This window comes from Morone saxatilis, unplaced genomic scaffold (assembly GCF_004916995.1).
Source record: "Morone saxatilis isolate NCDOM2014 unplaced genomic scaffold, NCSU_SB_2.0 Contig12, whole genome shotgun sequence".
Taxonomy (NCBI): domain Eukaryota; kingdom Metazoa; phylum Chordata; class Actinopteri; family Moronidae; genus Morone; species Morone saxatilis.
The window spans coordinates 23,690,328-23,705,942 of NW_023339674.1; the positions used below are offsets into that span (position 1 = coordinate 23,690,328).

A 15,615-nucleotide genomic window follows, 5' to 3' on the forward strand; every position below is an offset into this window, starting at 1 on the left:
GTAAACATCTTTTACACAATGGACATCATGTTGTATGAAAGACTCAAAAATGTTTACTAAGCTAATAACTGAAGTCAGAAATTGGGTCATTTCTCCATAAGACTCCATACTATTAGACTTTTTTTGCAGCCCATGGAGCTGCCCCCTGCTGGCCATTAGATAAAATGCGAATTCACTTCACAGACCTGGAAGTTCTGTCCACTATATATACTGTATATATGTAATCTCCTGAAATTCAGCCTTTTTGCTATCTTTAAAAAATAAAAAAAAACATGTTGATTTGAACATTATTTGGCTGCAGAGCTTGAGTGTGTACTCACTGGCTGACTGGTAGTCTGCTGCCTGTCATGTATAAAAGTGAATAATTTGTGTGTGGCAGTGTTTATTTTACCTCCAGCAGTCAGAAACATTGTTTAACTTCATTAGGAGGGCATAAAAAATAGGTTTATCATACTTAACTATAAGTGTTATTGTTCATGAAGTGGAGAAAATATGTAAACCTATAACACAACTTTTACATCTCCTGAGACAATAAATAACACTAAATCTTCAGTTTAGCAAATGTACAGTCCTGTGTGTTCATTAGACACTCAGCAGCAGGTTGTGTTTTACTCAGCACAAGGCCCCAACCCAGTTTCGATTCAGTCCCGGTGTTGTGCATGTTCTCTTCGACATATCAGCCACAGGCAAATTGGTTTCAGTTCACTACAATCATATCAGTATTTACCTTTGCCTGACTGGCTACTGGTGGCACAACGATACAGAGCACCCACCCCGACAACAGTGTCATCTAGTATCGCTTAACACAGCCTGGCTGACACATACTGTAGAGCAATATTTAAAGTGCAAATGTTTCAGAAACAAAACAATCTAAACAGTCTAAGTTACACATTTGTACATAATAACACCAAAATAACTTATAAGAAAACTTTGAAACTTTAAGAAACTTAACGACTGACTCTGTTTAATGTAGTGGTTGTCAAACTGTGGGGCGGGCCCCCTTAGAGGGAATACAGCCACTGCAGGGGGGGGATGACTGACGAGAGGAAATAATATGGATTAAAACTACGTTGAATCAATGTGATTTATGTCGGGAAAATAAACAAACAAGAGTTTGCTGATGCTATCGTGCTGACCTTTATTTCACTAAAATTCAACTTGGATCCTTTTTTATTAGTTGCTTCCCCTGTCATTGTTAATGATTGATACAAGTTGTGGGGTGTAGACTTTTTTTGGCTTTTGAAGGGGGGAATGCCCAAAAGTTTTAGAAAACCACTGGATTAATGTATCAGTATGTTGCATTTTATTGGCATGCATGGAGGCTCATATTAAAACCTTTTTTCAGAGTGTTTCTGTACATCTTGCTATCCTGGATAAAAACAGTGCATTGTTGATCTACCTTGGAATTTTGCTAAGTAGTCAGGCTGTAAAGAAAAAAAAACAGCTTTAAATTGGGGAAATATTTACATGCCTATGATACATGAGTAGGATGCCTGAGTATCCTGGCTGGTATTGACACATGGCTGCATCACATGTTCAGGTTTCCCATCATTAGGATGTGACTCAACCAAGATGCTGTAAACAGGATACAGTATGCTTGATATGCATGGTTTTGTCAGCCATAAAAAAATAAGACTGTATGTCTAATGTCAGGAGATAAGGAAAACATGAATAACTGTTCCGCCAAGAACAGCTTTTTTAAAGCCCCTATAGTAGGCTATTTCTCAAAAACATTACATATTCATGACTAATAAGAAACACTTAAAGATAAAGAGAAATGTATTAAAGGTATAGTTTTACATTTTGGAAAATATGCTTTTACACTTTCTGGTGGAGAGTCAGATGAGAATACAAAGGGCTGCAGCCAGCAGCTTGTTAGCTCGGCATGGTTCTTTACAAAGGTAACAAAATAAGTATTCCAGCACCTGTAAAGTTCACATCTCATTTGTTTAATCCACACAAAAACCGAAGTATGAAAACAACAATTCACCTACAATTTGCCATTTCTTGGCTTTGAGCAGTTGTCAGACTCAAAAAAAAAACTTAGCATCTAACTTGCCAGAGAGCAAACATTCCCGGTGTGGTTTGATCAGATTTAACTGACTATGGTAAGGCAACATAAACACATGACCTACAAGTGTCATCACAATTTGATTAAAATAATCCATAATCCTGATTGGTGCACAGATGTACATGACACATCTTTTTTTTTTTTATTGAAAACAATGATGAGAACGCAGAGAATAAAACAAATACACAAATCTTTCATGTGAAATAACAAAAACTGATCTGAACTGAACTTAAAATTGTGCGTTCATGTGGACTGATAACAAATTGAATTTAACGTTTAAGTTCTGCCAACACATCAGCAGCAGCTGTACAGCTGGAGTAGCAGTCATTATAACTGTCCAGAGGTTTTGGACAAAGAATATTTCTATTAAAACATTATTACAGTGACTCTGTATGATTAGTAGTTAGAGAACTAGTAAGCAACATTAACCTTATTTTACTGATACTAATATGCTCCACCCAACTTCTGTACATAACTGGCTGTGTGCAAACAAGCAGGGTCACTGGTGAAGTCCTTCTCGACTTCACACCTGCTGATATCATATTCAAACACACAGCCCAGTGCTGAGGAGAGGCCGTTTTTGACTTCAGAGCGTTTGAGAAAGACAGCACCATGGCAGCTACTCTTTGTCAGGTGATGGGCTTCCTGCTGAGTTTGTTAGGGGTGGCGGGAATAATTGCTGCGACTGGCATGGACCAGTGGGCGACGGAAGACCTCTTTGATAACCCTGTGACGGCGGTGTTCTCATATTCGGGCCTGTGGAGGTCATGTGTCCGCCAGAGCTCTGGCTTCACAGAGTGCCGACCCTATTTCACCATTCTGGGACTGCCAGGTATGATTTTATTCATTACTAACAACACAGAAACAACATCAACAAAAATACCACAGGGAAACACAAAAAAAACCAAAAAACTAACAAAAAAATATTTATCATTTTGTTGGTTGAATGCAGGAAATCACCAAACGTAACTATTGCCACTTCTACAGAATCTAAAGCAAATAGGCCATTATGGCTGCATTTTTATGTTCTATTGTACAGTTACTTATTTGGAATATTGGTTCATTATTGGGGGGGAAATAAAATAAGCAGTTATATCATCAAGTTGTCACTGGTAAAAACATTAATAGACTGAGAGGAATGATATATATCAAACCATTTCAGTTCCGCGTTACCTTAGAATGATGGGAAAATAATGATGAAAGGTCAGACCACACCCTTCCTTACGAAGGGGTGGAAATTCACATTGCCACCGTTTCCCGAAACTGGGACAAAGACTCATGAAAATTTTAGGTAAACATCTGATAAGACCTGTTCCTTGTTGAAACATACATAATGATAAGCGGGAGCTCAGACACTGCCATTTTACCTCCATCACACTGGTTGGTTAACTTTGTTTGAGCGGGACATCTAAAATGGCTGCCTCAATGATTCAGTTAATAGGATTTATGTTGTCTGCATTGGGGCAATTCTTAATAACAGCTGCAACGGCAATGGACATGTGGAGCTTGCAGGACCGATCTTTTACAGTTGTAACAAATGTTTACACATATTCTGGGTTATGGAACTCGTGTGTAGGGACATCGTACGGTACAACACAGTGCAGGCCTTATTTTACCATACTGGGACTGCCAGGTAAGAGAATTACACTTAGAGAGAAAGAGACGTTTATCGAATATTTCTCCACATGTTGGATTAAGGAGAACATTTTCCAAAGGACCTTGGAAGGTACTTTAGAATATTTGGGAGGTTTTAGGGCAGATTTTCTCCATCCTCCCTCCCTGCATAAAAATGCAGTCGACTGCAGAAAAGATGGTGTCTCTCCGGAATCAAATGGAAATTTGATGAGACATCCAAAGCTTAGCTGAGCAAGCACAAGCTTTACCGGAGTGTCACACAATGTAAAGTACATTTCCACACTCTGTACTTAACAGCTGAATGTAGTGTAGAGCATATTGTATATAAGGTCTTAAAGGCTTAAGTCTAGAATAATACAGGTACAATATCTCAGGCCATTGAGAGATGACATTTAGGTCAATAGGCTTTATTAAATGGTGCCTTGTTTTATATCGCTGCTACTGGAAAAAATATAACTGCAGATTTGTTTGTCTGACTTTACTTTTTTTTAATTTAATTGCAAACGAATGCCATTAGCGTTGAGGTCTCTGAGCCTCTTTTAAAGCATATTCTCACCCTTTATCACTCCCAGAAAGTAATTTATTTGTGCCCTAGCATTGTTGTTCTACAATATGTGTGTATTTGTACTGTTTTGTCTTTCTGATTTATTGTTTTATTGTCCTGTACGGCTCGTTGAACTGCTTTTGTATGGAAATAAGATGAAGAACTTAGTAATATTTGATATATCAGAGTTGATATATCAGCAAACAAGTGAGGATATTTCTCGTGTAAGTCAGAAAATATCATCAGTGGAATATAGAAATAATAACTGTCCCGCCATAGCTGATGAAAGAAAATACTGAGTTTTTTTTTTTTTTTTTTACTTTATATGGAAATAAAGAAGCTGCTGCCCGTGGTGTATCTTTAGTTGTTTTTAATTGCTGAAAATGTTCATGATTATAAATAATTTCTAGTGCTCTGATTTATTCCACATTGGAAGAAGCACCCAGATCTTTTACTTAGTAAAAGATGTGATACCAGAGAGTAAAAATACTGTTACAATATAAAGTTCTGCATTCAAGTACAGAATTGAAAAGCATTAATTATATATTATGTTATATTATTAAATATTTTATATAAAAGATTATCTTGATTGACTTGACTTACATCCTTTTGTTTCATGGATGAAAATGCATCATCATTTATTTGTTGATGATTGTATGTTTAGTACAGAAATCTTAAAACGCAAAGTAACTAGTAGTAGTACTGTCAAATAAATGTAGTGGAGTAAAAATATTTTCCTCTGAAAGAGTTGAAGTATAAATCTTACTTACAGAACCTGAGTAAATCTACTCATGTTATTATCCAACATTTTACATTTACAGGTTGCAAATCAATTTTATGAGCAAATAATGTGGTGAGAATGTTTTAAATGGTGTAACTTTGACTTCCAGCTCTGCTCCAAGCCGTCCGGGCCTTGATGATTGTTGGAATTGTTCTCGGAGCCATCGGCTGCCTGATCGCCATATTTGCACTGAAGTGCTTGAAAATGGGGAACATGGAGGACAACATCAAAGCCACAATGACTCTGACAGCCGGGATCCTGAACCTTCTTGCAGGTGCAGTAATGCTTTGTTTACAAAGTCTAGTTCTGTTATGACAGTGAAACCATTTTGCACGTATCAGTCCCTCCAGGAAGTTGCGATCCTAACAATGAACACATATTCAACCAATCCCTGGGAATTCTGTGTGACCATGTAATGCTATCTTATCACCGCAACTTCTCTGCATATTTGATGAATCATTGTAGTGTCCTGCGCAAAACACTGAGTCATACAATGCCAGACTCACTTCCTTGTTCCTTGTAGTTGTGAAGATGCAGACCATGCAGACATTTGTGATGCAAACATTTCACATTCATCTTGTCCTAACAGTGCCACTTTATTCTCACTGGAACAAGTTACCTCAGATTTGAACAGAGCTATACAAAAAAGTACAATATCATAAGCTCAGCTATTTCTTTTTGCAATTTTCACTTAGTTAATTCAATTGCATTGCAAAAAATGTCTTAAAACATTGCAACATGCATCACAAATAAAAAAGCTGCTGTGGAATCTGGCAGATTAGGCTGCAACAATCCCCAAAAAAGCTGGCGAATTCCTGGAGTGACTGACTGATGATTCTTCATTTTTAGGAGTCTGTGGCATCGCTGGGGTGTCGGCCTTTGCCAACTTGATTGTGCAAAGTTTTCGGTTCACAACATATGCCGGCAGTGGGTTCGATACGTACGGAGGCGGTGTTGGTGGACTTACCGGATCTCTGACTCCAAGGTAAAGTCAAATCAAGATGATGAGATTAAGATCTGTCAGAGCGCTCTGTTGTATGTTCCTATAACCCCTGTCTTCTTTCAGGTACACTTTTGGCCCTGCTCTTTTCGTGGGCTGGATCGGCGGAGCTATCTTGGTCATTGGAGGCGTCATGATGTGTCTGGCCTGCCGTGGAATGACTCCAGAGAAAAATCAACGGTACGTTCCATATCACTGAAGGACTCAATAACTGTGTAGTATCTGTGACCTTTTCTGACCTTTAAGAGTACCAGGGGGGGTGGCAGCAACTTTGATAGAGCTTCTCTCCTCCTGTACAGTAAAGTAACAGAGATGAGTAAGCTGCTAAATAGATCCAACAGAAATGTCTAGTAAGCAGGCGCTACATGCAAAATACCAGTGCAGATTGTATGTTCATTGCAATTAAAGACAGAAATCTTGGCTTCTGACAAAGCCGAACAACAGTATAAAGTGAAAACCCTGCATATATTTTTGTTATGCTGTGGGCAGTAAAAATCTTCCTTTCAAATTTAAGGACACATACTCAGCAAAATGTAAATGCAGATCCTTTGGTATGTTTTTTTTTCTCTGCATATATAATGCAGAGTTGCAAGTGCTTACAAGGCTGCTTGCAAAGCGATACACAAAAGTCCCTATATTCTTCTCCTGGTCCACCTATTCCTTGTAATGAGTTTTCAATCATATTGTTTTTGACTATATTAATGTGAATGGTGGACTACACAGAGATAGCAGAGCCAGTGAGAGTCTAGAAGTTGGATAATTCACTTTTTATTTAAAGTTGCTTATTTCCTGATATTTTTCAGGTACGATGGGATGGCCTACAAAGCCGCCTCTCAGCACACAATGTACAAGTCTGACACCCGACCCCGTCCGGCCTACAATGACTCCTACAGAGCCCAGAGTATGGACGGAAGGCAGAACCAGAAATTTGACTACGTGTAGAATCATTTCACTTTCATAGATACCTCTTTTTTATATTCTACAGCTCTGTGATGAGTTTTTCACTTGTTTGCCTGCATTCATGGGAAGAGCGGTTATTTTTTTATTTCTCTGTACTTTAATTTGGCAGAAATATGTAAGGTCTATTTTTTTTAATTTAGCATCATATAATCCTAATTTTGAAATGCCGTTTTGTGATTTGTTTAGTGTTCTTTTTGCCAAATAAAGAAGTGTGACTGTTATTTTGTTGAAGTCAAAATTCACCATCACCATGTAACACAAAATAAAGATGAATAATTAGAAACCTAAAGGCTGTTCAGAATAAGTGTAGAGTAGTGTAGAAAGGGTTATACAAACTATTTCTCATCTAGAGATTAGTTGTCTTAAACATTTACACCCAGTGGCTGCCAGGTGTAACTGCTGTGTAACTTCACCACCAACAACAGTAACGTTAGCTTGCTAATATAGCCCCAGTTTAAACTGGAGAGAATATTCAACTTATCTTACCTGACACTTCAAAATGCTGTATCATAATGATGTGAACTTGTTAAAAATTACATTTTACCAAAACTAATTCAATGTAGCTTTAATTACAGAACATTGTGCCACTTATGTTAGCTTAAATGACCAAATAACGTTGGTTGTGTTATCTTAATCAGATTTGAATGTATTTCACTGTGTATGTACATATAAATAAAACAAAGTCGTACCTACTTTAACAAAGGACTGTTTGGTCATTTTAATACACAGTTTACCAACTATGATTCTTAATTACAATTTACACATTACTAAAGTCTTTGGTAGCTAAGACGCATTGTTAGTTTTAATGGTGTAAGCCAATTTACTGAATCGCTAGTTAGAAACTAGCCAGGTGTTAATACTGAAACAGAACTTTAATCAGTAACTTGGTAATGCTTTTACAAACAGCACCTGCAACACCATCCTGATGTCTGCCCTCATAATGGTGTGTAATATGTAATGTAATGATAACTCTATTGTTACACCTATAAAAAACATAGTATGTGTTGTTGTTGTTGTTGTGAGTATGTGAAGACAATCACTGTTTCAGAATGTAATTAAAACATTTACCAGAAAATATTTAAAATGAAAGAAATGTAGGAGAAAATTCAAAACCAACCAATGTCCACCAGAAAAAGTTAATTTAATTTGTGCGTATCATAAAAGAGAGAATCAAAACATCTGACATAAATAACCATATTGATTATTGTGTTGTTGTTTATCCGATTAGTGTTATCAATAGAAAATGCAGTGGTCATCAGTTTATCCATGGTAGTTAGCTGTTATCTCCAGCCCTCCAGCACCATATGATAAAATAATCGCCACGTTGTTCCAGGGTAATAGAATATAGTAAATGGCTCCCCTCAGATAGACACTGCATCTTTGATGTGTCAGCCCTGTTCATTGGTCAGACACTGTGCTCTGTATGGATCTGGACTGGTCTTTGATAGGGCAGCACAGTCTCTGGTAGTCCATTGGGATATGTCTTTATTTCCCAGGGAACAGGCAGAAAAGGGTTTAGATAATTTGCATGAAATCACATTTCTTGATAATACAATTAATTATAATTAATCAATTAGTAATAAGTAGGTGGTAACATTTAATCACACTAAAAGTGAGTCATTAATTGTTTTAATTTAATTGTAGCAAAGTAATGACTCTGCATGTGACAAACCTTTTAAAGCTCCTTTTCGGCTTCAGAGTTTTATTTTATTGCTTAATATAATTATGCTTTGGTAAGATGGGGAAGAGAAGAGATCTAAAAGCATGATATGATTCACTGCACATGTTGAACTGATCTTTACCAAGACCAACCTTTGGGACCGTCACTTCTTAGATTTTGTCAGCAGGAGTTTCAGTTAACATTCGGGTGAAAAAGATTACTCTTTCTTGGTACAGTTTCTGGTAAGATTGGACTTTGTAGACCCAGCTAATTTATCCCCATCCTTGGAGCTCTGGCCCCACCTACTGACTGAGAAATGCATCACTGCTCTGTTAGTGAAGTGAGACGTGTGATTGAGTGATTTACTGTTAGTGGAGCATGTTAAGCATGATCAGATCCCCGATGCCCTTCTTCATCTTCTCACTATCCTCCTTTTTACAGATCACCCAGACTGTGTTGATACATTTTTTGTACTCCAATAAAATGTATGTGGTGTAATTTACTTGTCTTAAACTTGTGAGCCAGACAGTCACCACCACTTATCCCATTAGCCCCAAACAATTACGCAGATTTAATGCTTTTCTTTTGCTTGCACATTTTTTAAAACTGACACGTTTCAAATTCTGCATGCAATTTAAAACTGATCATACAACTGCTTCACAGCACATATTGTCTCAGTGATTAGCATTACAGCAACCTATTTGTGCTGTTGTTACAGTATATGTCAGTTATGCAATGGCACTGCTATAATCGAGTCAGATACAACAATAAAGAGCTGAAGGCTGTTGTGCTTTAGTTTATTATCTTTGCCTCAGTCTCCCTCAGTTCTTACAGTATCTCAGTAGCAAAGTGTCAGCTCTAAGCAGCAGCGAGGGACAAGTTAAGGTGACACAGGTGACACGGTTATAGGTGCTGTTGTCATTGAGTGGAGCTCAGGGAACAGCAGTGCTCCAGCTCAGGCAGAACAGACCCTGAAGGTAAGTAGTGAAACAATGGAGCTGGGCAGTTGTGGGTGGAGGCTAGGACACGCCGCATCAAGCTTAGCCACATTAATCTCTCCAGTAACAATACAAAACACATTAAAGAGCAGTGGAGGAGGAGGAAGTACAGTGCTATCATAGTTCAAAACTGTTAAGCCTTTTTGGTCGAAAAACAAGAGAACTGGTCTGTGTGATACTTGGTAGTATATATTTCCCCCTAAAGTCTGCAGGTTTTGAGGAGAATGAGTCTGACTTCTGCCAGGCAACAGTAGAGGTAGAGGGTCTCATGTCAAATCCCATTTGGAATTTCCCCATTGTGAGACTATTAAAGGAATATCTTATCTTATTCAACCTGGGACCGAGGGAATACAGATTAGACAGAAGATCTGCATTGGCTAATAATGATTCCATACAGTTTCGATAGATCTCAGATGGCAAAGATGAGACTGAAATAAATCTAAATATCATATTCTAGACTTCTGTTTCTCAATTAGCATATTAGCATATCCATGTGTGAGAGGGCTTGATTTGTTTGAGAGGAAGTAAGAGGGCTTACACACTGCCACACATTGCCTCAGATAAAGAGAAGGTTCTGTGGAAAAGTCTAACTTTTTTTTTCTGGCAACAGAGGAGAATAAATCTAAAAACTGGTTGCTAAACAAAACCAACGCTATGCAATAATTCTTCTGAAAAGTGTGGAAGGTTTGCAGAGTTCCAGATTAAGCTACCCAGAAACAATAGTTATGCTAATTATGGGTATTCAGCATAATGAGTACTTTTACTTTTGGTACTTAAAGTTTTATTTTAATGCTAATATTTTAACTTAAGTAAATACAGGACATTTACTTATCAGTACTTTTACTTTTACTTAAGTAAAATATAAATTCCCAATCCTTCATCTCATGTGTGAAAAGAAAAAAACCCACTACAAATGTTGGCTAAAAAGACTATAAGAATAACTGATTAGTCATCATTTAAGGGTAAAACATTTGGTAAATATGCATTCAGGGTTGGGTCAGATTACTTTGAAGTGTAGTCAGTTAATGAATACATATGACATGGCAATTTTTCTCTGACTCTGGATTTATTGTCAGATCGAGACTTGCATAACATAAATACACCTGCGAAGGACAAAGAAAGGTGGTGCACATACTGACCCTGCACTGAGTTTAGTGGATAGATCCCAGGGAGGGAAGGTTTTCTAACCCCCAAGGTAAGCCCCGAACACAGCTGAGTACTGGCACCGTGGCACCGTCCCCCCACAACCTGGTCCCTTACTCTCTGTTCCAGCCACTGGTGCTCTCATCACCTCTACTGCCTCTCCTCAGCCCCCAGAGCTTAAACACCACCAACCTCAGCATGCAGGAATTATACAGTATCAGCTGGCATGGGAAGGCCACTGTAGTGATGTAGCTGATTAAAAGCCTCTGTGGAAACTGGCTGCACATCCAGTATCTGCAGGTTGTTAACAAAACAGAAATTCAAGTCAAATTTGACTTAGATGGGCGCTTGGTTAGCTCAGTCAGTAGAGCTGGCAACCCATGTACTGAGGCAGAGTCCTTGCTGCAGCGGCCCAGGGTTCGAATCCGACCTGCAGCCCTTTGCTGCGTTTCATCCCCTCTCTCTGCCCCCCTTTCCTGTCGGCTGTCCCTATCAAATAAAGGCAATAAAAAGGCCAAAAAATAACTACAAAATAACTAAAAAATTGTATTTAGATCAGTTTGAATTCCTACCGGCTTGTTGGCAATGAACAAAGCAGAGCACAGTCAGACTCACTGTATACATTTGCTAAACAATGAATCCTGGTTTCTTACATCTGCGCTGTCATCCCTCAGTTGCTATAAACACTTTAAATCCCACAAAGCACTTCAGTCACTGTAGGAAGACCTGCATGGAGATGAGAAAGATACAGAATTTACTTCAACAAGCCCTGACTATGGTTGAATCTGCCTGCATTGGTTGCACAGATGTGGTAATGTGGTTAAAGGTAAGTCTGATGGTAGTCAGATTTCCATGTTCATGGAGTGCTTATTCTTTGGGTTTATGGTTTGATTCTGCTGCTCCTAAGTGGCCAAAATATATATTGCAGGTTTAAAGCCTTTTAGATTTCAGTTGATCTTGGTCTTTAGTCGTGCACATGCCCAAAAAAATGTATGGGGAAAAAAAGACCAAAGACCAATTGAAACTATGCTAAAGGAGTGTTCACAGAATGAATTAGAACTCAGCCGATATATTGGTTGGCCGATATTTGCCTGTCGCAGGTGTATCGTATCAGCGTATATGTTATCTGATACGAAAACTTTCTATTATATAACACCGAAAAAATGCTTGTGGTAATATACTGGTATCACTGCAAAGATTCTCCAGCACAGTGCTGTGATTTACAATACTGTGGCAAGCAGCAATGTTAAATTATGTTAAAGAGTATTAAACTTTATTATATGTACTTATATTTATCTGTTAAAGAAAGCAGCCTCCTGACTACATTTGCATAGTCATATCAGTGCACAATCCCCATAGAAAAGGTCTATTTTAATTCCAGATCAAATATTCATTATATCAGTTATATAACTATATTGATAATCTGTGAATAAAGCTTGCTGACACATGTCTTCATTTTAGTTAGCCTACTCTTTCTTTCTATTTGTCACTGATGGACGCTGGTGGAGTTTTGGGCTGACAATGTCCACAAAAAACAAAACAGGGCTGTTAGTTTTCCATATGCAAATCACATTGTATTGTATTGTTCCTTCATTCAATGACCCATGGATTTTCTCTGGTTTGTAGTAGATATATATATATAATTCCTATAATACTGCCTTGATAGTATATATATATATATATAATAGGAATTTCATTACCAGCAAAGACAATAAAGACTGGATTATCATCACTTTTCACAACACATGAAAGCCTTACTATCATCACTTTCAGCATGGATGGCCTTCAATTACATCCAGTTGATCTGGAACCACAAACGCCTCACATTGACCATTCCCCTTTTGTACATACTATAAGTAAGTTCCCATCTCTTTATTATAACACAGGAGGTCACATCCAGTGACCTCTTGCACTGTTTGACCTAGCTGTCCGACACAATCTCACATCCACAAAACATTTAGAAGAGAACTTACGGTTGCCTGATACATCCCCAATTTTCTGATAATATAGTTAAGTATTTCAACACACTTCCCTCCTCACAGTGGATCAGGAAGTACACTTATTTGAGAATAACATAACTGTAATCAGTGGTTTAGATAGCAGAGTTCATGCTTTTCTTCGTCCTGCTACTGCTCTGTGCTGTCATTGGACATCTGAGTTTCAGATCAGCTGCTACCACAATGCATTGTCTCCTAATCAGAGATATGTTCCTCTGAAATCACTATCATTCTGTAAAATGTTTGAGGAAACTACATTCTCATTGCTTGAGCTAAACTTTTACAAATTGCCTTCAATATTACCTGAGCCTGCCTGATTTAGTGTATCATAGGTTGAGTATCTAACTCACATGTGACCTATAGGGTTATACACAACACCAATATAAAAGGTCTGTCATGGTAAAATCTTCAAAAAGTGTCTTTATATCTTTCTCGGCTCTGATTGGTTGTTTCCGTTAAGGCCCGGTGGATATTTTCACAGACCTGATCTGTCTCATGTACTACTGTCAGATGTCTGTCATTGCCTATGAGAAGGTGGATATATTGGCAAAAAATAAATAAATGACAGCACATTTACATACAAGTACCAGTAAGCAAAGCAGAAGAGTTAAAACAATCATAAAGGATCATATACGCAAAACTGTCACGAATACTGGGACTGGAAGACATCTTCACAATGTACAAAAACATGTAGACATTGGTGGATTACAGAGCAGGAGCCCAAAGGAAGAGATGCACTCCATATCATAGGCAAGCATGCTAGTGGACTACGCACTCATTGTAATAAACCGGAAACTGTCAAACATGTATTAATAGACCGCAGCAAATACGATCAAAGGTAAAAAATAATGAACAGTACATAATCCTTTAATTCTTTAATTAACCAACATACTAAAAATAACAGGAATAATAGAGAGAATGTAGTTCATTTGTTTTTGTTGTCTTTGTTTAGTCCAGCAGGTGGCGGTAATGCACCTAACAAAGATTGGTTTGCAAACCGCCAATGAGAAGAAGAAGAAGCTGCTAGATTCCAGCGATGCTCCTCGCTGCAACAAGCGTATGAATCCCTGTGCAACGGTACAGTAACTACAGTAATGGAGTTTGGAGGCACTTTTGACGCTCTGCGCTCCTCCAGCATTTAAATGGCCGGAGCTAGGTCGACCCTGCAGGCTGTCGCTGGAGTTAAAAGAACACAAACCGCAATGAACAACGCCGAGTGACTGCCGTCTGCGTTTTAGAGATGACGTTAGCATGAGCTTTACGGGGCTTTATAATGAGAGTCAGCGGAGAGGCTAGCTAATGTTAGGTGGTTAACGTTCAGTTCATCCTGTTAACTGTCAACTAGTTCATGGCGCCGAACAGCTAACATGAGCGACACTTCTTTTCATTTACCTGAGGTGAATTAACTCAGGTGAGTTGGTCGGCAGCGTTAACCTGTAGCTCGTTCGCTGGGTCAGCCATTAGCGGCGGACCTGAGGCGTTTCACTGTTGACTGCTGGTATCCGCGGCATGCTTCCTCTGGTTGTTTGATGGGGCTTTTAAGGACCACGATGCCGCCCAAGTTCCAGCTTTTGGCTCTTTTGGCATTCGGAGTGGCGATGCTGTTTATTGAGAACCAGATCCAGAGACTGGAGGAGTCAAGAGCCAGACTCGGTAAGACCAAAACAAAGCTGGTGAACGGTGTAAGAGCAGGTTATTGCATGGATATTGTGTTCATGCAAAGTGCTGCTTGAGTCTTTAACATGATATTCCAGTCGGAGATGTTGTTGGCAAAAGGTTGGAGTAGTATATAGTGTTATATAGAGAGAGAGTGTTAGTGCTTGGAGCATATGAAGGAGGCCTGTGACATTAATACAAAGCGCTTGAACAAATGTTTTGCCTGGTTTTATATGCTTATAAGTACAACTCATTATATACATAATAACATAAGACTAAATGTGTCTTATCCATTAATTTACAGTACAGCCAGTCAGTGCATTGAGATGAGTCGTGTTCATGTGATCATGCAGCAAAGCTTTACAGAGCAAACACAAAGATATGTCAGAGTATACATGTTTTGACCCAAATAATCACACTACACAATATGTTAGAGCTGCAATGATTAGTTGACTAATCAATTATTCAATTCAGTCAATTCAATCAACAGATAAATGATTGCCTGCTAGTCATTTTTCATGAAACAATGAGAGAAAAAGCTGTTTTCAGCGTCTCAAATATAGATCCATATATATTTTTCACTATTTTCTACCAAATGATTAATAGATAAATCTATGAAGTTCTCGATTTGATTGATTATAAAAATACCATACTTGTAGGGGTGCAACAATCTACAAATGCAAAAACTGTGTTCACTCAAGTCCAAACAGGCCCATCGAACAAGCTGCATTACACATGCCTGTACCTGCATTGAGTTCATGTGACTCACATCAAACCAAAAACAACAAATGTCCTCACCTGAAGCTTTTCTTCTTCATCTTGGATCCTAAAAGTGGACATCTACTGTATAGCAGACCTGTAGTGTTTAGGAAATACTGTATGCCACTAACAGCTGAAAGTGGACTGGGAAGTACGGAATTATGTATTTGTGGCTAAATGTATTTACAGTTAATTTACTTCTCCCTTTAATAGAATCTCCTGGGTTCGACTGAAGGCTGGTAAATGGTAAATGGACTGTACTTGTATAGAGCCTTTCTAGTCTTCCAACCACTTAAAGTGCTTTTACACTACATGCCACATTCGCCCTTTCTCACACATTCACACACCGATGCTTTGGGGTTCAGTATCTTGCTCAAGGATACTTCGACACGTGGTGGGAGGAGCCGGGGA

At 38.4% G+C, this 15,615-nt stretch overlaps 2 protein-coding genes across 2 annotated transcripts in view; both read left to right on the forward strand.

Annotated features, from left to right (window-relative positions):
• The first annotated feature begins 3,484 nt into the window (after nt 1–3,484).
• On the forward strand, nt 3,485–7,154 carry LOC118322273 (claudin-18-like). The gene is made up of 5 exons (XM_035653917.1): nt 3,485–3,704; nt 5,141–5,305; nt 5,881–6,016; nt 6,098–6,211; nt 6,835–7,154. Exons 1-5 carry the CDS (start codon nt 3,485–3,487, stop codon nt 6,971–6,973), a joined length of 774 nt encoding a protein of 257 aa, XP_035509810.1. The 3' UTR covers nt 6,974–7,154.
• Nucleotides 7,155–13,805: 6,651 nt separating this feature from the next.
• Nucleotides 13,806–15,615, forward strand: part of hs2st1b (heparan sulfate 2-O-sulfotransferase 1b) — a 9,627-nt gene continuing 7,817 nt past the window's right edge. Inside the window, exon 1 of the mRNA XM_035653950.1 lies at nt 13,806–14,442. Coding sequence (XP_035509843.1) covers nt 14,319–14,442 — 124 coding nt within the window. The 5' untranslated portion in view covers nt 13,806–14,318. The remainder of the gene's footprint in view (nt 14,443–15,615) is intronic.